Genomic DNA, 25,733 nt, shown 5'->3' on the forward strand with positions numbered 1-25,733 from the left:
ATCGCATATAAGTGTATAAACCACCCAGTCTCTCATATGGTATTTTTCAGAGAGAACATTCGGAGAAACTAAGACACTGCAAGAACCTCAATAAAATCTTAAGTTCAATTACAACTAAAACATTACTCCACAGCAAAATAGTGTTTATAGCTACAATGACTCACACCCTGCAAAAAAGGGGGGGAGGTTAAATTCAATTGGCCAGTGCAAACAGAAATTAAGCTCCTCTTATATATTCTTCAAGAGTTCCACTTCATAGGTTTTTCATGCTTTTGATGTCTCAAATTTTGTCAATAAAATGGAAAAGCAAATAAGAGAGAGGGTTAAGGGTCTGATGTTTATTCAAATACACTTTTTTAAAAATTTACATTTAGTGTGCAAAATGGCACACTAAAAGTAAAAGACTTATGGGAAAAATAGAAGACTCATGAAGTGGCCCATATAGAAAGAATATAACTCTATCACAGAGGACTGACAAACATTTACCTGGTGGTTGGCAGGTAACTCATCAAGGAGGAGGCTGCCTCAAGGATATAAAGCACATTAATGTTGGCAGGTGCTCTATGGGTGAAGATAAAAGTAAAGTCCCCAGACTAATGGAGCAGGTGGCCATTCATATGCATAGAGCTACCTAAAGGGGAGATAGAGCTCCAGGAAAGAAAACCCAAGTACAAGCATTCCTACTTGGTATACTCAAATACAGTTAGTGTGTTCATGAGGGCAGTGAAGTGGACAAGCTTTGCCTATTTCCCTTCCTGTGACAGTTATACCACCTTCTCCTCTCAATTACTGTGGTTCCCCTTGCCTAGGAAAAACATTCCACATGATACATAGTTTAACACAAGTACTTTTTGTGTTAAACTGGCATATTTATAACATATGAGAAAATCAACATTACAGAAATGAATGGGCTTTAAATAAGTTTGCAAAGTCAAACTAGATTCTTTTTTCTATACCTTTTACTTTTGAACTTTTTTTTTAGTGTTTACTCTTCTTATTTCATACAAGCTGCAAAATTATAACAGGTAGCCATTTATCAAATGAATGATACTATTTCCAATCTATCATTTGACTTTATGAGTTCGTCTTTTATAGTGTTGATGGAGTCATCTTTTGTAGTTCCTGGGACTGACTACTTAAGTTTATGGATTCCACATTCTATTCTGATAGATTTACCCTTAGTTTCTTCAAATATGTTTTATTTTTACATTTAAAGTTTTATTTATCAGAAACTTTAGCATAATTAAATAGAGATCCAGCTGTATAAAAGAAATTTTACTATTTCCATCCATTCTTCCCACTAAATTGAACCACTATCTTTACCATACAAACATCAAACATATTTAAATTGACCTTTTTCTTTGCCACTGAACTAGATAGAGGATATAAGAGAGGTACTTAAAATGCAGAAAACAAAGTAGAAATGCTACATACAGCTTAAGTCACTGCTCAGGGGTATAAGTATAGTAGCTACCTAATACTATATATTTTAGTACCTTACCGTTCTCCTCCTCCTCCTCTCAAAACATCTTTTTCCAAACTTTTATTAAGTATAAACATAAAACATTTATTATTTAAATGGAAGGAAAAATCTTAAAGGAAACAGGAGGAAAACCAAAGTCATCTTTTGGAATGCAGGGCCTACCATTCTATCCCTCCTGATAACAAACCTTTCTGGCTTTGTATTTACCTATGACTTAATAAAATACAGATATTTAAAAGGCTAATAAGACAAGCATAATCTAAGATTAGCAACGTTTTGATCCAAAGAAGCAACAGCTCTGTATATTTGATTTCAAATGTACAATAACTAAATAATTAAATGTTATGCTGTTTCCAATCCCAGAATTCTAGCTGCCTTAACTATAACATCTCTGCTGTGTTACTAAATTTTACCTAGAGACTTAAAAAATATTCTTGTACTAATCAGTAATTAAGCTGTTTCTGATCCTATTAAAGTCATACAAACATAATTCTAAACGAAATTAAAAGACTAAGTTCAGTAAGGCAGTGTAAATAGTAGGCCCTAAAAAGTACACTACATTCCAAGCACTTACTTATTAGGCAATGTATATTATGGGAGTACCGAGAACTGTCCGGGATGGTAAAGCTGCCATCACAGATAGCAACTTGACTTTCACCAAAAGGAAGAGCGAAGAAACAAAGTTTATACAGTAAACATCCTAGGGCCTGTAAAACAGAAGCATGAATATCATCAGAGTGGACAATCAACTACAAAACATAAAAGTTGCTCAAAATAATAAAGCTGAATGGTTATATTTTAAAAATCCAAATATTTCTATGCTAGATCAATCTTTTCACAAATTATTGTTTAAACAATGTTTAATTATGGAAACTACATATTTTCAGTTATATTTCCATGTTTTGATAACACAATTATGACCAAGTAGCTAAACTGCTCTAAATCGGGAGTAACTACAATTAATTAGACATGGCTAGTTCCTCTTGGGGAAAAAAAAATCTCTTGACAAGAAAAAGGTGTATTTGGTACAAAATTAGCATGTATTACACAAAGTAAGCACAAAGCTCTAACAATATTAAAAACAGCATTATTCAGGGTATAATATTTATATTAAATTACATCTTTCCACAGTCCAGGTGACAAAGGAGAGCTGCATGTTAGCCAGTTTTATCTTGCTAATCAAATTTCTAGTAAGTTCTCTTAGCGTAAAGTACAGGTTTCCAGGTAAGTTTAGCAATGCCAATATACTTTTAAAATGTAAATTTAAATATTGTGCTTTGCATAGCAAGAACACAAAAAGTGTCCTGTTTCACACCAATGGAATTTCCTTCTTCATCCACTAATACAGTAAGAATTATACAAGAAACAGGACAGATCAAGTAACCTGAAGGCCATTATCATCTCAGATAACATGAAGGATCTTTTACTGAATTCTCTAATAAAAATCAGTATCTTAGATTACAGGATAAAAATAAACTACAGTGGAAATTTCCTCGGAAAAAAAAATTTTTCCAAAGTTCAAACTGCTAAATGAATAATTTAACCTGAATATTATGATTCTGCAAATCAGAATGCTCTTGAAGCAGGATGAAAAATATAATTCTTGAGCAATTTTAATTAAATATTTTTTCTGGATTCTTGAATTCATAACTAAATTGAAGCACATGTCAGTTTCACCTGAGCTATCAGTAAGACAAGCATAAAGATGGTCATCATAAAATTAAAACTAACTCTTTCAAGAGAATTCCTTTTTAAATGAATCCATGATGGCATTAAAACAGGAGTGGAGCTATGATGTTGTTTGTGTGTTGTTAAAATATTTTTTTCAGGCAATATGAATTTAATCACCAAAAACTTAGGCCAGAAAAGACCCCCACCAGTCATCTCTTCTCATACTTTCATTTTTAAAATTAAGACCTAATTCAGTATCATTTCTATAGTATACATAACCTTCAACTTTACTATAAGCCATCAAATAAGTCAAATATTAATAAGGAAAGCAAATTAGATCTGAATTATATAAGCTGGTGCAGTGTCAAAATTAACTAAATCAGGGCCAGAGATTTAGCTCAGTGGCACCATGTCTGCCTTGCAAGAGCAAGATTCTAAGTTCAATCCCCAGTACTGCGGGGTGGGGGGGGGATAAATTAACTAAATCAAATGTACTTGTGATTTGTTTCAATTACAAATACAGCTTAAAATTCAACTACTGTAAGAATCATGGGTGAAAATGTGTGTATATATGTAAACAGACAAAACTATATTATAAAGATTTTTTATTACTTTGTAAGAAAATTTGTTTCTCAAGATTTTGTTTGGTACTCTAACTACAATAAGAAGGAGCCCATAAGAAAAAAGCTAGGAAGACAATCATTTGGTTTCCCACATCGTGCCTGACTACTTTCTGAACACTATGTTTTAAAAACAAAATTTGACATTTCTTGTAAAGTTGAGAATTACTTCAAAGAATTCCATTCTTCTATCCCTAATATACTGACTAGTGGTAAATATGGCTAAATAATGCTTGAGTTTCACACTTAAAATAGAGTAACCTAAAAATTAAAAAAGATTTTAAATTAAAAATATTAGTTTCCTGATAACTTTATTCAATGCAATAAAATATTTACTTATGAAAAATGTTCTAGAGGTCTATAGAGAAAAAAGATCTGTCCCAAATACATAATACATGTATGTATGTATATATGTGTGTGTGTATACATATATATGTATATATGTGTATGTCTATATATATACATAGACATATATAATATATACATATATGTGTATGTATATATATATATATATACATACACACACACACATATATATATATATATACATACACACATATATATATGTGCCAAAAATCCCAATATACAGTAGTCACTGGTATGTTTAGAGTAATTTTTAAAAGTTTACTCTTGTCAGTTTCATTGTTAAAAAACCCTAAAATAGGCCAGAAAATTGTGCTGTAAGTACTTAAGAGGTATGTCCAGCTTTTCTGAATTGTGATCATTCAAAGACAAAAGGAGGAAACCCTGATATATATAATCTAAACCTTAAAAACTACTGTAACAAACATAACATTATATGGAAGTTCTTTGCTCATTAATATATAAGCTTTCCATTTCAGGATTCAAAAGAAAAAACATTCTAGTACTTTTCCAGAGTAAAAAAAAAAGAGCCCTGTACATTACCATCTCGTTATTAAGAAATGCCTTTTGAAAAGCAGGAAGGAAACAAGTCAACTGAATGCAGATTTTTTTATTTGGTTAGGTAAATTTCAACCTTTCTTGGCCTTACCCAGATATCAGCTTTGGTGGTAATGCTTTTCCCTCCATAAAGGTTGATCATTTCAGGAGCTCTGTATGACAGAGTCGTATACCTGGCAGTAAATGAGTAAAATGGAGTGGAAATATTTAACAATAACAACAGCAAATATCTATATTGTTTCTCTATAAATAATACTAAAAAAACCTTTTAGGTCCAATAACTATATATACACAATACTATTTTATTTTATTTTATGCTCGCTTTGGCAACACATATACTATTTTATTTTATTTTACTACTTGCAATCAAACTCAGGACCTTGCATTTGCCTGGCAGGCACGGTGCCACTGAGCTACATCCCTGGCCCCACAATACCATTTTAAAAGCTCACTGAAAACACAAAAATGATACAAAGTACTATTTATAGGAATTTTTATTTAAAAAGTATAATAGCATCTTCAGTATAAAAAATGTAATTTTATTATTAAAAACCTTAAACAATGACAAGATGTTGGAAATAATTTTTCTTGAATTTATCACAATAATTCAATTTGACTATACTCACCCTATCAAAACATTTTAATCTATTTCAAGTAAAATGTCTACCTTCCCTAAAACAAAGGAGTCTGTTCTTATAAATGCTAATTCCTTACACAGTAGTAAATCACACTACATTTATAACATACAGTTATAAATGATTTTTTATAACTTTTTAAAAAACAATCTAGTTATTATAATTCTACCTGTGCACTGCATACATAAGATTACCTCTAACCCTAACTGCTACCATAAGCTATTTGGAATTAAATGCACTATAAATAGAAGTTCACTAATACAAAAACCTCAAATCCATTACGAACAGAATGTTTTAATTAAGTAGTGCTCCATCTCATGGCAGAAATTATCAAAGTATGGATGGACACAACAAAGATTCATTCTGAGTGTTTATACATATTATTTTACAAGAAGTATCCTGAAATTCAACATGGTACTATCTTTCTCCAAATTAACACGTTGGTTAAACAGCCTGAATGACATGACTACAGAGAAATGACTTACGACATCAGAATATAATGCCAAGTAGCAAGATTTTTGTTCACTACTGTAACACAAGCACCAAGAACAAAGTTGGCTCTGAATAAAGGCTTGTTAATGACTAAATGGTTAGCTCCTCAACTAAGCCACAAAGGACAAGAACTCCAAAATGAGCTCCTGTTCATCACAAAATTTTAATCATCAGCAAAATTCAAATGAATCTTTACTTCAAAATATAACAGCAAGAAATAAATGCCTAGCAAGATAGATAATTGATGGAATTCCACACCAGCCACTAAAAATCTCAACCAAGAAAATATTTTAAGGATACAAATATATCCCAAAAGTCAATTCAACATTTTAATATTCTTGTGTTTTTTAGGACATTTATATATTTACTAACGTATTTGATTTTATGGAGTCTAACAATAATGACAGGCTAAAATTCCTAAGTAGTAATATGCAATCTAGAAATGCACTATATTATACAATATTGGCACTACTTGAACTATTTATAAATACTGCAGTACAAATGATAGCTTGTAGGGCAGTAATGGCAAACCTTTCAGAGATGTCCGTGATGCGGCACAGCACATGTGCCATAAATTCACCACCACTGTTCTAGGTCTTCTTAAGAATTTGTGAGCAACTGATTAAAGGCAATTTAGAAAAGGCAACTACTAAAATTCCTATTCTATTGTGTCATTTTATTAAGGAAATCTAAGACAAGCAGTTTCATTTTCTAGAACTAAAACACAGTAAAGTTAGAAAAAGATCTGCACAGGTACTCTAGCAACCACAAAAAGTACAGGATTGAGAAAACAAATAGCATGCACAATATAACCCACCAGAAAACTTCCCAATACACCAAGATAAAGTATTAGTGAATTAATAATACCATCTTAACATTGATTTTTCATATAGTAGTCAATGCATATATCAATCTTTAACATAAGCACATGATTTCAATTACCTTAATTTTTTCTTTCAAAGTACAAATGGAATAGTGTTATTAAAAACGAAGACATTCAGCTGAACTAAGTTATCATTTAACGTTCTCTGTAAATGATTCAGCTAATCACTACAATTTATTTTACAGGGTTCACAAATTTGTTAACAATATATATGGAAACTCTGCATTATAAAATACATCTCCTAGGGCCGGAAATTTAGCTCAGTGGTTCGAGCACCTGCCTCTCAAGCACAACGACCCAAGTTCGATCCCCGCTACCAAAAATAAACAAACAAACAAACATCTCCTACTGTCTATTCCGTCATAAATTAATCATCAATCATAGCATAGAAACATTCTATAGAAATTTATAAATGGAGTCTCTACCACTTCTACTGCATTAACATAGCTGGTCACAGACTCAACCAAAATGTCCATGAAACATAGTGAAATAAAGATACTTACTTTTTAATTTCTTCTTCTACTACATTAACTCCATCTTTTTGAGGATTAAGAAATTTATTAGTGGCACTGCCAAAGTCACAAAGTACATAATTTCCACTGTCATTCAACAAAATATTTTCTACCTTAAAAAAAGAAAATCAATAATTAGTATTTTCAAGGTGAAAATTATCTTTTTCAATCCTTTCAAAATGGAGAGTCTGGAGTATTATATATGTGTGTGTGTGTGTTTATATATTAGTAAACGTGAGGGTATCCCAAATAATAAGAACAAACTGAAGCAAAAATATACTTTGGTATGTCTACTGCATCTCTGAGAAAGTTGCTTCTCCCACCCCAGGATAATTTATGCAGGGATTGAGAAGCCCTGAATCTTCGCTCGAACTGCCTTCATGAAGTAGAATGAGTGGCAGACAGAATTAAGCTTCTTTCTTATATTAGTAAACGTGAGGGTATCCCAAATAATAAGAACAAACTGAAGCAAAAATATACTTTGGTATGTCTACTGCATCTCTGAGAAAGTTGCTTCTCCCACCCCAGGATAATTTATGCAGGGATTGAGAAGCCCTGAATCTTCGCTCGAACTGCCTTCATGAAGTAGAATGAGTGGCAGACAGAATTAAGCTTCTTTCTTTTACTATTTCTCAATTTTCTTTTCTCATATGTCAAGCTTATCTATAGAAAAACAAGTACTTAGGGGCCGAGGATTTAGCTCAGAGGTTCGGTGGCCTGCCTTGCAAGCGCAAAGACCAGAGTTCAATCCCCAGTACCAAAAAAAAAAAAAAAAAAAAAAAAAAAAAAAAAAAAAAAAAAAAAAAAAAAAAAAAAAAAAAAAAAAAAGATAAAGAAAAACAAGTACTACAAAAAAAAAACAGAAAAGAAAAGAAAAAGAAAGTATCTCTGAGTAATTCCTACAAGTTAGTATCCCTTATCCAAAATGCCGGGGCCAGAGGTCTCTCAGGTCTCTCAGGTCTTCGATTTCTATTTTAGAGTATTTGCAAATAAATGCATAATGAGGTACCTTATAGAACAACTCAGGTCTAAGAACAAAATTCATCTGCTTCATTTATGCTTTATGCATATAGTCTAATGACTTTTATTCAATAATTATAGTGCACTTACACTATGACTTGCAATCTATTATACATGGCCAAATGCAGAATTTTCCACTTGTGGCATTATATCAGCACTAAAACAAATTTGGATTATAGCACATTTCAAACTTTAGGTTTTCTGATTAGGGATGTTCACAGTATTTTATTTAAAACACTACACAGAAATAGAAAAATATGACTTGTCTTAAGAGTTCAGAATTACAGTAACTAAAATAAACAAGTTAAGTTGATTGTTTTTTGAACTCTAGAATGTAGTTAAGTAGCCCAGTTTGCTACTTACTAGCCTGTGTAATCTTGGATAAGTTGTCTAACCACCCTGTAGCTCACAAGTTTTATTATCAATAAAATGGGAAAGATAATATCTCATCTATGGGATTCTTATGAAAATTAGATGTGTTAAAACATGTGTTTGGAACAGTGTCTGGAATACAGTAAGCACCCAAAAAAGATTTTCAACTTATCTCTTATTTTTATGAAACAGTTTGGATGAATAATTCATTTCTTTCCATTCTGTCAAAATACTCATACTAAAGGTTTTTTTATAATCTTCCTTCTATAGTTCATTTTAGTCAACTTTTTAAAAGATTCATAAAGATTCATATAAGAAATCTTCTTAAAACAAATCATATATTTGCATAAATTTACAATGTAAAAAGAATGAAGCATATGAAATGCAGATTATAAAAACTGCATTTTAATGTCTTCTGAATTTTAAATCAAGGAGACTGAGCCGAAAATATCAAGTTTGTATGCAAGAAGTTAATGATCTATAACAAACAGCACAAGAAAATCACAGCAAATTACCAGAGAAAATATAAAAATTGCATATTCAAAAGAATTGATATGAGCTATACGATTTACCAAAACAGAAGTCTGAAGTCATGTATTTCAATACTGCCTTGACTATTACTATAGGTTTCTCTTTGGAGGATGCTTTCATGAGTAACAAACCACATATTAAGAGATATCTTCAGTATGCGCACCCATGTTTATAGCGGCACAGTTTATAATAGCTAAATCTTGGAAACAGCCCATTTGCCCATCCGTTGGAAAATGGATAAAGAAGATGTGGTTTTTCTATAAAATGGAATATTACTCAGCCATAAAGAACGAGAAAACAGATTCATTCATAGGAAAATGGATACATATTGAAGATATACTCGTAAGTAAAATAAATAAGTCACACATGTGTAAATACCGAATAGTTTCCCTGGTGTGAATAATCTGCAACAATACATAAGATTACTGACATTTAGAAATGGGAAGAAAGGTGTAGGGAAGGTGGGATGGGTAGAGGAAGGGTAATAAGGGAAAAGAAAAAAATGTGAGATACTGAAAAGATGAAAATAAAGTGTTTGTAGATGGGGAGGGGAGGAAGGGGTGAAGGGAGGGCAGGGGTAAGGGGAAAAATGAGACTCAAGACTTGTCATGTAGAGGTACAAGATCCCAACAATGAATGTAACTGTACTGTATCCCTAAAACGTACCAATAAACTCAAAGCTGAAAAAAAAAGAGATATCTTCTTCTAAGAACACTTTATAATCACCTTTCATAAACTTTTGTATAATCAGTAAGACTCACTTATTCATTCATTCATTGAACAGTTAATGACACTATGCTATGTACCGGGCACTGTTCTAATTGCTTAGATATAGCACTAAATCAGGAAAAAAATTAAAAATCCCTTCCCTCATAGAATTTATATTCTAATAGGAAAAGGCAGGCAATAAACTACAGGCATAATACAAAGCAAATTATATAACATCTTTGATAATTATTAATGAAAAAACATATGCTCAGAGTGAATATACTAAAGAGGTGAATCTGAACAGACTTGAATGTGAGGAAAGGGTAACTATGGGTATCTTATAAAGTATAAAGCATTTCAGAAGGCAGGTGTGGTGGTGGACTCCTGTAATCTCAGCACTTAGGAGACTAACGCAAGAGAACTGCTGCAAGTTTAAGGCCAGCCTGGCCTACAGTGAGTTCAAGGCCAGTGTAAAATATTTAAAAGACCTATCTTTAAAAAACAAAACAAAACAAACTAATAAAAAAGAAATTCAGGAAGAGTGGCTTGATTTTTGTTTTTCATTTTTTTCTTTATGCTTTTTCCTCTTTTTCAATGCTAAGTTTGACCAAACCCAAGGCCTCATACATGTTAAACAAGCACACTACCACTGAGCCTCACCTCCAACCCAGGAAGAGCGATGTATTTTTCAAATTTTTGTTTTTATGGACATCGAAGAAGATACTCATATTTCTAAATGCTATCTCTAGCAATGATACGAGGAACATTCAATTTCCCTTGGAGCTTTCCTCCACTGCAACATTAAGTATCAAATATAAAGGTTAAGAACCCACAAGAAGATAAAATAAATTGAGTGTAAAATAACTGCTATCAAATCAGAGTAAATCACAGAAAACTATGGTAAATTATAAATAAATGGGAAAAAAGGCTCATTTATACCTTCTTTCAGTAACTCTTAAGAATATCCTGATTGCCCAATAAAGACTCCAAGAAAAGAAGAATGATACCCGGAAAAATAACATGGAGGGGCACTCAACATGTTTCACTGACATTCACACTTTTGTTCAAATGAAACCTTTTAAAGAAGCTTACTATGCAAAATAGAGATGCACAATAAGGCCACCAAATCCACCTCTATACCATGGTAAAAATCCTAAGGGTCAACACAATTTCACATCTATAGCTGGATCAGAACATTACCTCGGGAAATGAAGGAGGAAACAGAAAACCAATCTCAGTGCTAGTAATCACACCTCGTTTAGGGCCAAGGATGTATCTCCACAGTAGTTGCCTAGCACACACAAGGGCCTGGTGTATCACCAGTACTAAAGGAGGAAAAGCTAGTTTAGCTAAAGGCAGCCAAGAACTTTTCAATTCCAAAGCCCACAACAGATCACTTTATTCCTAAGTATTGTGATGTTCTTACCTTCAGATCCCGGTGAATGATTGGGGTCTTACACTGATGCAACCGTGCAACAGCTTCACAGGTATCGCAGAATATCTGTAGCACTTCTGGTTCTGTAAAACCTGTCTGCAGCTTCTTATTCATCTGATTCACCACCTGCCCGGCTAAACAAAAAGTATTTTTGAAAGGATAAATTTTTAATAAATGAAGTCTACCACAAACAAAAAACATTAGAATGCTTTATGGTCTCAGGTAACGAGAAATTGGCTTTTTCATAGTTTTCACGTAAAGAAGCTTTACAAGGATTCAAGATACACATTTTTCATCAGGCTGGCCTTGTACTCACTACGTAGCCCAGAGTAAAAGTCACAGTGATCCTCCTGCCTCAGTCTCCAGTGCTGAGATTACAGGTGCGTCACACCACAAACAGCTCAATATTGGCCATTTTTAAGTTTCTGACATTTCATTTTTTCTTACAATTGATGGTATGTTATATGTAAAGCAACAGTTGTTCAACACTGTACTGTTTATTGGGTAAACAGCGGTGAACAAAATAAGGTTTTTATTTTCATGGAATTTACAGTTTAAAGGTAAGAAGGATCATACAAACACATTATCATAATTATAATAACAATATCAAGAGAACTTAATATAGAACATATGAATTAAACTGGTGAGGAAGAGTGCACAGGAAAATATGTCAGATCAGGCTTGACTTTGTAAATATTATTTACATTGAGACTGAAAGATAATTAGGAATTGATGTGGAAGAACTTTGGAAGCACACTATGCTAGTGATAGTAGTATGTACAAACATCTGTGGTTTAGGAGAGTGTGATGCCTATGTTTAACTTTTAAAAAGCCAAATGCTGACATGATCTAGGAAGCAGACAAAATGAGGTGAGATGAAATTGATAAGGTAGATGGGGATTAGCCATGTTTTGGCAAGGAGTTCATATTCACAATAAAGAACTCCAAAAACTCAATACTAAACAAACAAAAGAGTACCTGATTTTAAAATGGTAATAGATAAAAAGACATTTTTCAAAAGAAGACAGCCAAATGGGCAACAGGTACATGAAAATATGTGCAATATGACTAAAATGCAAATCAAACCTACAATGAGATTATCACTGCACTCTAGTAAGAAAGGCTATCATCAGAAGGACAAAAAGGACAAGTGTTGGTGAGGATGTGGAGAAAAAGGAGAACTTTCTCACTGTTGGTGGGAATATACCTAATTATGGCCACTATGGAGGTTTTTCAAAAAAGTTAAAATAGCACTATCAGCCTGACATAGTGGCACATACTGAAAAATCCTGAAAACTTGGGAGGATGAAAGCAGGAAAATGACAAGTTTATGGCCAGCCTGGGCAACTTAGAGGCCCTGTCTTCAAATAAGAGATTGAGGATGTAGCTCAGTAATAGAATGCCCAAATATCACCTGTATCACCAAATGAATGAATGAATCAGTGAATGAAAAGGCTAGTGTAGCTCAGCCATCCCCGTATTTAATCACCACCACAAAATAAAAAATAAAAATAAATAAAACTACATCATCCAGCAATCCCATTCCTAGGTACAGATTCAAAATAAATGAAATCAGTCACGTCAAAGAGACATGTGCCTCTGTTTATTGTACCACTATTCACAATGGCCAAGTCTTGGGAAAAACGTAAGTGTCCATCAACTGATAATGGGTAAAGAAAATGTGGTATATGTACACAATGGAATACCATTCAGTCACACAGAATGGAATCCCATCATTAGTCACAACATGGAGGGAACTGGAGATCATTATGTTAAGTGAAATAAGCCAGGTCTAGAAAGACAAGCACCAAATTACCTCATTCAGGTGAAATCTAAAAAAAGCTGATCTCATGGAAGATGACAACAGAATGGTGTTAATCAGAGGCTGGAAAGAATATGGGGAAGGGTAGGTAAGACGGCTTAATGCATGCTCAGCTGCAGTTAGATAAAAGGACAAGGTGGAGGCATGCTATTCCACAGCAGGGCGACTATAGATGGTCACCTATTATATGTACAAAAAGCTAGAAGGATTTGGATGTTATCACCTTAAGAAAGTAATGAATGACTGAGAAGACAGATAAGTGAAACATGATTACACAACATATATCAAACATTACATAGAACCCCACTAATATGTACAATTTTTGTTTGTATTAGTTTTTAAAAATTTAATTAAAAAGTTACAAGAAGTCAAGAGCTATTAGTGAACACTAATCCAACGAATGACACCATATATGCTGGATTTTAGGAAAATGATAGAGTTAAAAAAAATCAGTATCTCTTCTAAAAATAATTATAGTGCTTTATAATAGAGAAGATGAGGTATAAAAAGAAATATTTAACTTTTCATATAGTATATGGAAATAAGTTATGAATATATCACAATAAACATAAGATTGACATTTTTCTTCATCCTTTCCTCTTGACAAGACTGGTATGACAACACAATATTCTCTCTACCACTACTACCATTGTCATTATCTTCCTCTAACCTCAGGAAACTGTAAGAACTCCTGAAATTGTAACTAATGATCAACACAGATTGATTTTTAAAATAAGTAAGCTTGTAGAAAATTGGTTCACTGTCCCATTCTGACACATTAAATTTTAAGTGTCAGGGATGACTTTTATGATGTATAAGCATGCCATACAAGTAAGTATTTTTCTTCAAATAGCACCTTAGATCCAAATAAATTTTTCTCTTGTGATATTTATAAATGAATCTCAATAGACTACATAATACAAGTTTATTAGCACTATAGATCAAAATTTGTGAAATGAATGAATGAATGAAAAGGCTAGTGTAGCTCAGCCATCCCTGGATTTAATCCACACCACAAAGAAATAAAAAATAAAAATAAATAAAACTACATCATCCAGCAATCCCATTCCTAGTTAAGATTCAAAATAAATGAAATCATTCATTCATTCATTTCAGCATCTCTGAGTTTGTGAAATTGAATACATTTATAATAAAATGATATATTGCTTGAAAATTCTTAAAACATGAATACTGACACATCAGGCTCTTCTTGGTGAGATTATACAAGAATCAAATATAGAATGGAAATGAAGCTCAGTGGCAAAGCACTTGCACAGCATGCAAAAGGCCATTTGACACTCTGCACCACAAAAACAAACCAAAAAAGCAAAAATTATAGAGAAAGCAAGAAATGTAACTTATCTGTTTAGATTTCCTGTTTTCAACCTAACAGCACTGTGTTAATTTTCCATTTACATATTCATATCATTATAGTAGCCACTATGTCTAGGTTTTAAATAATTTTTAAACACTACTCCTAATTAAATAATAAAACTGAAATTGCAGTAATAATCACCCAAAATAAGGCTAACAGCTGCCCTAGGAGAAACCAAGACACCTAGTAACCTATTTTAAGAGGACGTTTTTAGTATAATACAATTACGGACAGGTACTTACCTCGACAATATTCCATTAAGATAAGCACTTCCCATACATTATCACTAATTGAATTAACAGCACAGTCTAAATAACCCACGATGTTTTTGTGACCAGATAGCTCTTTCTGTAAAAAAAGAAACAAAATTTTTTAAACTGAAAAATATAATTTTAAACTTAAATCACTAGCAATGATTTGAAACCTAATATATTTTATTAATTTCTAAAAGAATTAGGCATGAATATGGAATCTGACATATTTCAATCAGTCAAAGGCTTCAATGGTTTCAATGCAGTTTATCTGCACGTGAATGTCATTTTCTCATTTTTTTTTAACATTTTTTCTGTGAGTTTTCTAATCAAAAAATATGTCTTTAAATGCAATTGGGGAAATGGTTCACTCAAGTCTCCCAAGGCAAATGTAGTTAGACGGTTCTCTGAGACTCAAAAATAAAATACTAGAACTTTACTTATATTTATTTGTATATTTTGGGGGGAGGTTGTTTTGGATTGGTTTGGGGTTTTGTTTTGTTTTTTCTTTTCTTTCCTTTCCTTTTTTCATTTTTGGTACCAGGGAATCAAACTCAGGACTTTGCATTTGTGAGGCAGGGGTGGCGCCACTAAGCTACATCCCCAGCCATGTTTTGTTTGTTTGTCTGTTTGTTTGTTTTTTGGTACCAGGGATCGAACTCAGGACCTTGCACTTGCAAGGCAGGCAGCACAACCACTGAGCTAAATTCCCAGCCCTGTTTTGTTTTTACAACAGCCTCACTATGTAGTTCAGGCTGGCTTCTAATTCACTATGTAATCTAAGCTGGCCTCGAACTCAGTAATTTTCCTACCTCAGCCTCTCAAGTACTGGTTATATATATTTTAAAAGAAATTAAGCACTAATATTAATGAAGTAACAATTCTCTTATTGTATTCCCTGTAAAAAAAAATATATATATATATGTGTGTGTGTGTGTGTGTATGTATATGTATGTATATATGTATATATGTATGTGTATATGTATATATGTATGTGTATATATATATATTGCAATTTATATGTAGCTATTTTGGAAAGTTCAAGGCCAGACTGAACAACTTAAAAAGACTCTGTCTCAAAATAAAAAATAAAAGGGCTGGGATGTAACTCAATCGTAAAGTACTTGCCTAGTATTCTCAAGGCCCTGGGTTTAATTCCCCAGCAGATCAGAGCACAACACTGCAGAGCAAGGAAGAAAAAAGAAAAAAAATCTAAGCAGATCTACTTGGAAATTTAATACTATTTTTAATGAATTTATAAGCATTATCATTAATAAATCTAAATATAAACGTGCTGTGCAATTTAAGATGGGGTAATGATCACTGAATACGTGAAGAGCTTATAAATAAGTAATGCATAGTGGGAGCTGGGTTATCAAAAATAGTTAGAAGACTGCAACTGTAAAAAGCTACTCTCCTCCTAAAATATCTTGTTCAAAAGCATAGCATTTGGGTGCTACTGCTGACTACATTCTACATGCCTCAAAATTAATTAAACAAATTGTTTTGAAAGGAAGAATTGTGGCACAATATACACTGAGATCCAGTTCAAGAACTTTGTAAGCGTCACCATTATGTTGGGGGAAATCTTTTTCACCACTTTTGCAAATATTTTACCTTGAAAAGACCAAACACCTAATCACTTCTAACCTAGCTAACAACAAGGACAATAAAAGACAAATTCAAAAAGTCATAGTTTAAATGTATTTATCTACAAACAAAAGGCATGTTACTGAAGAAGCATATACAAAGTTAAAAAATTACCGTCGGCAGTTCCATAAGTAGGTCTACTGACATTGACAGACAGTACTAGCAAATATGAGGAAAAATATATTACTGGCAAGAAAATAAAATGCCCTAGTTACTGTGAAAAGATTTGGAAGTTCCTCAGAAAGTCAAACATAATATCCCCACATGATCTAGCAATTGCATTCCTAGGTATATACCCCAAGAACTAAACCAGGTACTCAAACAAATGCAGGTACACACATTCATAGTAGCATTATTCACGATAGCCAAAACAGAAATAGCCCAAATATTCATGAAGTAGCTAACAAATCAGAATATCCACAATGAAATATTATTCACACAAAAAAAGAACAGCATACTTATGTACACTACAGTGTAGCTTAAACTTAAAAAATCACGCTACATGAAAGTACAGAACACAAATTGTATGACTCCATTTATAAGAAAAGGTTTTGAAACTAGATAGAGGTGGCAGTTGTAAAGCACTGCAAATAAACTACTGAATTGTTTACATTTAAAGTTGTATATTATACAAACTTTACCTCAATAAGACAAAAACACTGTGTGGGGGGGACAGATGTAAAAGTAAATGATCCACATGGAAAATAAGGAAAAGAACAAGTCATCCAGAGGACTAAGAACAAACAACACTAAGAAAGATTAAATTTTTTATAATTATTTTTAACTGTTTAACTCAAAGTCACAAAAGTCTTTAATGACTTATTATAAAATTTCCTTTCTTTTTTTTTTTTTGGTACCAGGGATCAAACTGCAAGGCAGGCAGCAGAACCACTGAGCTAAATCCCCAGCCCACTATTTTACTTTTTCTAATATTTAAATTTCCCCTTGCTTAAAAATGACTCATCATAAATTCCAGAATTTACAAGAAAAACAACCTTACAGTATGATTTTTAAAATGAACAGAAAACTAACAATGTTTGTGAGTTTAAATACAAACTGTGAATCTATAAAGTACACAAGAAAATGGTAAACACCAAATTCAGGACAGTAGTTTCTTTTGGATGAGGAAACGGTACAGGCCAACAGCTGGGAAGGAATCCAGAGAAGGCTTCATCAATAGCTGTCAGGTTTTATTTCTTAAGCTGGATGATGAGTAAACTTCGTATTTATCATATAATTCTTTATGTTTTCCAATGCTTAAAATATTCTGTAATTAAAATGCATCTAAGAAAAGAAAGAAAGAGCCTGGCACGGTGGTACATGCCCATAATCCCAGCAATTTCAGAGACTCAGGCAGGAGAAAGATAAGCTGGAGCTCAGCCTGGGCAATTCAGCAACTTAGTGAGATCCTTTCTCAAAATTTTAAAAAGTTGGGGTATAGCCCTGAGCAAAGGCCCCTTGGGTTCAATCTCCAGTACCACAAAACAAAAAAACAAGGAGGAGAATAGCAGTTTGCCTGTTGCTTGTTGAACTTACAATAGGGAAGGGAGAAAGAAGAGGGAAACAACATGGCTATACCTCACCTTAAATATGGCGATAAGAAATGAAGTACATATTCCAGACAATTTTCCAGTTTAACGAACTTCAAAGGTTTTCTAAGTGTGTATAAGCCAATACCCAATTTGCCTAAAAATATTACTCTTCACTTACCATAATTGTAATTTCCCTTTTACAAATGTTGAGGTCTGGCATGTTATTGACATACATTCGCTTCAATGCACATCGGATTCCACCATGAGTTCGCACCAGGAAAACTGTGGAGAACCCACCTAGAACAAGTACAAATGGATTAAAAAGAATCAAACTATTATCAAAATCATGTAACATCATTTTGGAGCTTAAGATCAGAGGAAAATAAACAAGGACTGTACTCATAACAAAAGTACAGAAAGCAGCTAATCAGCTGAAAGCCAAACACTGGCTTCCTGGGTCAATCACAAAGTAGCACTCATGGGATAATATAATTCTCAAATTTGAGTATGCTTTCTTGCAAAGCCTAATATACTAAAATTTCACTTTCTGCACAGGAATTACTTGTTAATGGTATACAGAAAATATTACTACATTGCCTACCCTTCTCTCTCTTCTCATAACAAAACACTGTTATTTAGTATTGAGACATCACTGAGCTCTGATGGCTAGATTTCTCCTTCAGATGGAGGAGATGAATCAACATTGCGCTGACTCAATCTTGGAAATCTCATTTCCCCTTATGTTAACTGATTTACAACTGAGAACATGACTAGTTCTGGCTACCATGACAGAAGGTGAAGTCTACTGGGACTGGAGGTAAACACTTTCCACCTAGAATAAAAGATGTAACAAGTTGTTCTTCTTTCCTGTTTCTGGATTGCATTGTGTAAGAATTTTATGATGCTTAGACATACTGCAGTCAATCTCTAGATGTGCTGAGCAGAAAGAAAATGACCCAGAACACTAACAGCCGAGCTAATAGTCATCCTCCCTCCAGAATTCACATGACACACAAATGTGCCCGTTACTGAATATGTCTGGACATTCTGTTAACTGCACCTGAGAAAGCACTATTACCTGAAGTATCATAGCTAGGTAGGTATTTAAAAACCATCACTTCTGTCACATCTAAAAAAAGATTTACACCTGACGTTTTCAAAGCTCATCTTGGCATAGAATATTCTAAAGCTTATAATTTTTAAATGGTATATAACTTTAATTAATTTATAGTCCTCATACAGCAGCAACCTGAGCATTAAATCGCCTATACTCCAGTTCAATACAAAGCAAAAGAAAAGTAAACCATTAGGGATTTAAAAAGTGGGAAAGGATAACTCCTAGGATTCTGCAGAATCATTTCATATTCGTTCCAGATTTTCTACATCCTACAATTGCAGCAAAAAAAAAAAAAAGCAAATTCTTATTGTGTAAAGCTGGATTTTCATCTAAACAGCAGAGGAAATCAAATCAACTATCTCACAAGGCAGTTACAGAAGATCTAGGATGACAATATTTGGAAAAGGTAATTTAGGTAAAACCTCTAACAATGCAGGGCTTCATTGTAAAAGAAGTTTATATCACTGATTTCATATGCAAATAGTACAAACAAACTGAAAAGTGAAGACCTACAAATGAACTGCCACAAACTACTGAAGTTTTATTTGGTTAAGGACTAAAAAGAATATATTTAGATAAAGAGCTGATACAAATACATATCAAGATAAATCATTTAAACAGCATCTGTTTTACCTAGAGCTGGATTATTCACCTAGGACAATAATGTCATGTGCCCTTAACATAGCTATCTTCAGAACTGGCTGGAGTCTGGTGTATATGTCAATTTACTCTGAACAGGTTCCACGTTCTGACCCTGAGTATATCTATTACGAAAATCTCCCCTACTTGTTATACAATTCTTCTGTGTGTTTTCAATTGCTTGTTAAATGGAGGGGAGAATAAGAGTTAACGCAAGTGGTCCTGATGCATAATTGAGCTATGTGGCCAAGAAAAAGAGAAAAAGTTCCTGGAGAAAACATGAATCTATATGTAAACATATTTATTTTTATCTATTTATGGAACAATGTGATTTTTATCCCTGTGAATTGGGAAAATAAGGAAACAGTATTAACTGGGTTTTTATCATAAAAATCATCCCTCAACTGAAAGTCATCTGATTCTACTATTCCTAATTTAGACAGATCTGGCAAAATGTTAAGTTTTCTGAATAAAGAACATGCATTCAACATTATGATTTGTACTTAAATACTGTATACACTGTTTGTTTGTTTTTTTGGTTTTTTTTTTGGTACCTGGGATTGAACTCTGGTCCTTGCGCTTGCAAGGCAGGCCACCGAACCGCTGAGCTAAATCCCCGGCCCAACAGTGTCAGTTTTGAGAACAGAATGATTTATTTGTTATTTCCCCAAGTACTATATTTTCCAGAATTTTCTGATTGTAGCTAAAATTTCTGAAGAATGCATTTAGTGGGAAGGAAACAGTTAAATCACTAGAGGAATTCAGAAAAAGAGTATACAATTTATTTGCTACCAGTTTTTTGTTTTGTTTTGTTTTGTTTTTGGTGCCAGAGATTGAACTAGGGGCCTTGTGCTTGCAAGGCAGGTGGCGGCACCACTGAGCTAAATCCCAAATTCCAAACTGCTACCAATTTTTTTTTCCTCTCCTTGAGGTTATTGGTACATTTTAGGTATACAGTACAGTTACATTCATCATTGGGGTCTTGTACCATTACATGACAGGTGTTGGTTCTTTTTTTCCCCTTGTCCCTGCCATCCCTTCACCCCCTCCTCCCCTTCCTATTTACAAATACTTTATTTCCATTTTTTCATTTTCTCATATATTTTTCCCTTATTACCCTTCCCCACCCTTCCCTCTCTCTACACCTTTAGCCCTTTTCTTCCTATTTCACACTGTCAATTACATTGCTACCAATTCTTATCTACCAAATTCTTTTGCACTTATTTTTCCTCACAGAAGTCTTTCATGACAATCCAATTTCATCACCCACACAAGTCCCATCACACGTTCCTAGAATGTTGATATTTCTGTTCAATCCATTTCATACCTAAGACTAGCAATAATCAAAAAGTCCATTTATTATATATTCCTATGTCCAATTCAATATTATAAAGGCATAGCTGCTATATCAACACTAAATTTAAAATTCTAAAATATGAGATGATGAGAGCATTATGAAACATTCTAAATATTCTCAAAATCTTATGAAAATAAAAAACTAATGACAGCTACTGATTTGACAGGATGGAAATACATGAGATTTTTTTAATTTATAAAAGTAAAGATGAAAAGGAAAATGACTGGTATCTTTTGCAATCTGTAAATTCAACAACTCAATACAGGAGTTCCTTCCCATTAGTAGGCACATACTCTATAAAAAACAGTCAATGATTCTCAGCCTCTAGGTTGTGGCTCTCATGTAAAACAATTCCACGGGACACCTAACTGAACTTTTCCCCCATCTTCTCTCCACTCACATAAAAGGTAAATCAGATTAAAAAGAAGAAGTGTCTTTGTCAAGGTAATTTTATACAGGTTTCCATCAGATATTTATAAAAATGTCTACTTTTTAAAAACTAGATACACGTTGGTGGGGTTCACACGCCTTTACCTCCATTGTTTATCCAATGTAGAATGATATGTAAATATTATAACAAATATCCTGTGAATCTGTATGATTTAAACCCTTTTTTAATACTTACATACTATTCCATACTATGTATATATATCCTAATTTAAATCATTTCCAAAGTGATGGCCAATAATGTTGCATTAAAACTTTTGCACAAACATTTTTTAAGATCTGGTGCTTTTGTTTCTGTCCAAAAGATTCCCAAGGTAAGTAAAAGGAAATGCACACTTTAAATTTGACACTGCTCTTTTGCATCCTGAATGGTTATAGCAACTTCCACAAGCAATATAAGAGCCAGCTTTCTTTCACCCTCATCAGAGATTATTACGGCAATTTAAATTTTGCCAATTTAACAGGGTTATCTTTTTCTTTCAATTGGTAGGAGGGTGTTCTCCTACTCTATTATTTATTCCTTTTCATCTATGGGTAGTGTCTCTTACAAACCAAAAAGCATATGTATAGTATATCTATACATATAAAAAAAGAGCAAGAGAATGCACACATTCAAGCTTTCTTAGGCACACATAATGTAACACAAAGGAGGAATGTTACTTTTTCTTTACACATCTTTGTATGTTACACTAGTTTTTTAAAGAAATGAAAAAAAATCATTTAAATGAACAAGAAAACTGCTCATCACCTTAAAAGAGAAATCAAAGAGAAATGGGACATAACTTTTAAGAATCTCAGCAGTGGAACTGCTACAGAGTAAAAAGCAGCATATAAAAAGAAGTCACACAAAATCAACGTATTTCTCACTAAGATATTGTGGCTGCAGCATTATCATTTACCTTTGTGCCTCCCACATGATGACAATGGGGGGGGTATATAGCTGTAATCCTAGCTACTGAGGTGGCTGGGGCAGGAGGAGCAAAAATTCAAGGTCAGCCTGAGCAGCTTAGGGAGACCTGTCTCAAGATTTAAAAAATAAAAAGAGCTAGAGATACAGCTAAGCCATCCCTGGGTTCAATTCCCAGTAAGAGGTGGAGACAGGAAGTTAGTTAAATCACAAACCCACAAGATCAAAAAGAATGGAACAGACAAGGGATTCTAACAAAATTCTGCAAGATGAAAATCTCACAGACACATATGAACAGACAGTACAGACAAAAACCATGCTAAAGAGCTGATAGGAGCAAATGGGGAGGAAGGAAGGATGCACAAGAAGGAAGCCCACTCTAGTGACATACACCTAGAGACATCAAGAGTTAGAGGAGCAAGAGTGGCAATGACAAAAGAAGAAGACTGACTCCAGGTCTTCATAGAAGCAGTCAAACTTCTAGGTTCCCTACTTCATTCTTGACAGTCACATTAATATTCACTCATGAACACGACTAGTTAAAATAGCAGTGTGTATGTCTGTGTATATAATATGGTATAATAGATATTATTTGGGGGAATGAAGATGGGAGAGGGGAAAGTAAGTGTAAGTCCTAAAAACCAAAGAATTAAGTAAAAGCCTGCAGACTGAAAGAAAATACACATTTCAACCCAACTTGATAGTTCAACTACAAAAACACAGAGCCATACAGCCAATTTATAGAGAATTTCTCTTCCAGAAAATTGAATGGGAAAAAAGGCAGATGCTGAAATATGAGTCACACAATGAAAAAGTACCTATCTGACTCACCAAACTAAAGTGAAGCCCCAAATCAAGAAACTCTTGCGATATGTCCAAAGCACTTCCAATCATCACTCTTAAACATCACTCTTTAAAAATGGACACAAAATGATGATCAAACATTCACCAAAAGCCTCTTAACCTGACAAGAGATGGAAAAAAATTAAAAACAGAAAAATAGAACTGTGAAGAGGTATTGGAAGCCAAAGAACTTACAAATATCCAGGGTTCTAGAAAAAGGTACTGAAATCATTAAATAAGAACAAAGACCTAAAAAGGTGATATTTGTAGAATGAATAATGACTTTTAAAATTATAATTAAGAAATCAAAGGAGAAATTTCAACAGAAAAAATATAAAATAAAATAAGGGGAAAAAATAAGAACCAAGATACATCATGTAAAGGTACAAGATCACAATAATGAATCTAACTGTATTGTTTACCTCAAATATGCCAATAAACTTAATGGAAAAAAAAAGACAATCTTCCAGGGATAAAATAGTATTAGAAGTACTAACAGGCCAACCCAACAGGGCCAGTATCAAAACAAAAGTTCTAGAAAGAGTAAAGAAAAAAGCTTTTTGTTTAAATAAATGCAATCATGTGTATCAGCCCATTTCATAAAGAGTAACTACTGTAATTTTCTCTACTATTATTATGCTTTACTATTAATATTGTTTCATGTTAAAAGATTGGATTTAGAATATAAATTCTAAAGGCTATGAAGACTGGAAATAAACAGTTTGATAAGGTAATACAAACAGTAATACACAAGGATACTGTATTTACTGCTTAAATATGCCCAGTCATATAAGAAATATCCACACCACACTGTATACTTCAAAACCAAAATCAATTTTATAAAATAATAGTTCATTTTAAAGATTTGGAAATTCAAAGTTATTTTATAATATGAAGGTTAAAAGCTTTTTGTTTAACGTACCTCACTTTTGTGGTCTGTTTTAAATCTGTGTTGAACAAAATAGCTTTCACTAGAATCATTCAAAACAATGCCTAAATGAACACCTCCATTGTACAGTTTAGGGTAGAAATGCCCTAAATAGCATATACATGGAGGACAATGTTCAAATAAGAAAAAAAAAGGAAAAAAGAAACAAAGGAAAAAACAGAAACACAGCTTTTATAAATAAAGAGAAGGAAGACTAGAACGGAGAAGGGAATGGGAAAAAAACAAAAAGCAAGATATATCATGCACAGATACAAATTCCCTATGATGAATGTTATCATTATGTATATCTTTAAAATATACCAATAAATGTTTTGCTTTACATTAAAAAATTAATGTAACTATTACCATAAAAAAAATACATGGTACACACCTATAATTCCAGCTATTTGGAAGGCTGAAGCAGGAGGATCACAAGTTTGAGAACAGCCTGGGCAACTTTAATGAGACTCTGTCTCAAAATTTAACAGAAAGAGCTGGCGATGTTGCTCAGTGGTAGAACATCTGTCTTGCAAACACAAACCCTGGTTTCAAACACCAGTACCAGAAAATAAGAGAAAAAAAAATACAGACCTTATTATTTTGTCTACAGTTCCTGACAGTTTTTCAAAAACAGTGGAATTCCCTGAGACAGGTCAAGTGTTACTCTATGAAGTGCTTCACCAGAGAGCTCAGTAATGCTTCAGAATGAGAAATGGTCACCAGAAAAACCAACTAAAGGTTAGATTAGCAGGAAGAATTTTCAGGCCAATCCCCTGAACCTCTGGACATGGCAGAGGAAGTACAGACTGAGTTCAATCATGCGGTCAATAATTTAAGCAACATGTAGGAAAGCCTCAATAAAAACTCCTAAGTATGGAGGTTAAGTGAGCTTCCTGGTTGGTAAACATATTGATAGCCTAGGTGAGCGGTGTACCTTGACTCCACGTGGACAGAAGCTACTGTACTCTGGAACCTTCAAGAGCTTTACAATAAAATGATGCACCCTTTACAATAAAATGATAATTGTAAGTGTAGCACTTTTCTAAGTTCTGTAAGTGATTCCAGCAAATTATCAAACCTAAAAGGGGGTAAAAGAAAGCCCAAATTTGTAGCTAGGATAGTGGTGTCAGGACATCCTGCTGGGGCAAAAGAGGAGCAATCTTGTGTGTCTGAGCCTCTTCACCTGAGGGATCTGTACTAATTGTGGGTGATTAGTATCAGAATGGATAGAACTTCTGGCACCTAACTATTTTCAAAGAATCATTATTGGAATACATTTTACTCCAGAAGAATGGTTATGGGTTCATTTTATTTATGCATTAAAATATATACTATCAAAAAATCAACTGAGAATCTTTAAATCAATTTAAATCTAATGTTATTAGATGTTAAAGACAATTACATCAATGCACTGTATAATCTGACTAAATTCTACTACAAAAGAAACTATAACATGTTTGTTTGTACTGAAGTATTTGTGTGTCATAGTTCATATATCTGTGCTTTTTTAAAATTCATTACGTTTATTGGTACATTTTATGTAAAGTTACAAATTCCCCATGATGAATGTCATCATATTGTA

General features: G+C 33.3%; 1 protein-coding gene across 1 annotated transcript in view; it reads right to left on the bottom strand.

Annotated features, from left to right (window-relative positions):
* The window catches only part of Bmp2k (BMP2 inducible kinase), an 84,347-nt gene that overhangs the window by 52,847 nt on the left and 5,767 nt on the right, over nucleotides 1–25,733 (bottom strand). The window contains exons 2-7 of the mRNA XM_033757765.1: nucleotides 18,092–18,210; nucleotides 14,723–14,828; nucleotides 11,275–11,417; nucleotides 7,209–7,330; nucleotides 4,787–4,868; nucleotides 2,058–2,190 (exon numbers count right to left, since the gene is read on the bottom strand). Of these exons, the coding sequence (XP_033613656.1) occupies nucleotides 2,058–2,190; nucleotides 4,787–4,868; nucleotides 7,209–7,330; nucleotides 11,275–11,417; nucleotides 14,723–14,828; nucleotides 18,092–18,210 (705 nt within the window). The remainder of the gene's footprint in view (nucleotides 1–2,057; nucleotides 2,191–4,786; nucleotides 4,869–7,208; nucleotides 7,331–11,274; nucleotides 11,418–14,722; nucleotides 14,829–18,091; nucleotides 18,211–25,733) is intronic.

This window comes from Fukomys damarensis, unplaced genomic scaffold (assembly GCF_012274545.1).
Source record: "Fukomys damarensis isolate Sample0158 unplaced genomic scaffold, DMR_v1.0_HiC HiC_scaffold_32, whole genome shotgun sequence".
NCBI lineage: Eukaryota > Metazoa > Chordata > Mammalia > Rodentia > Bathyergidae > Fukomys > Fukomys damarensis.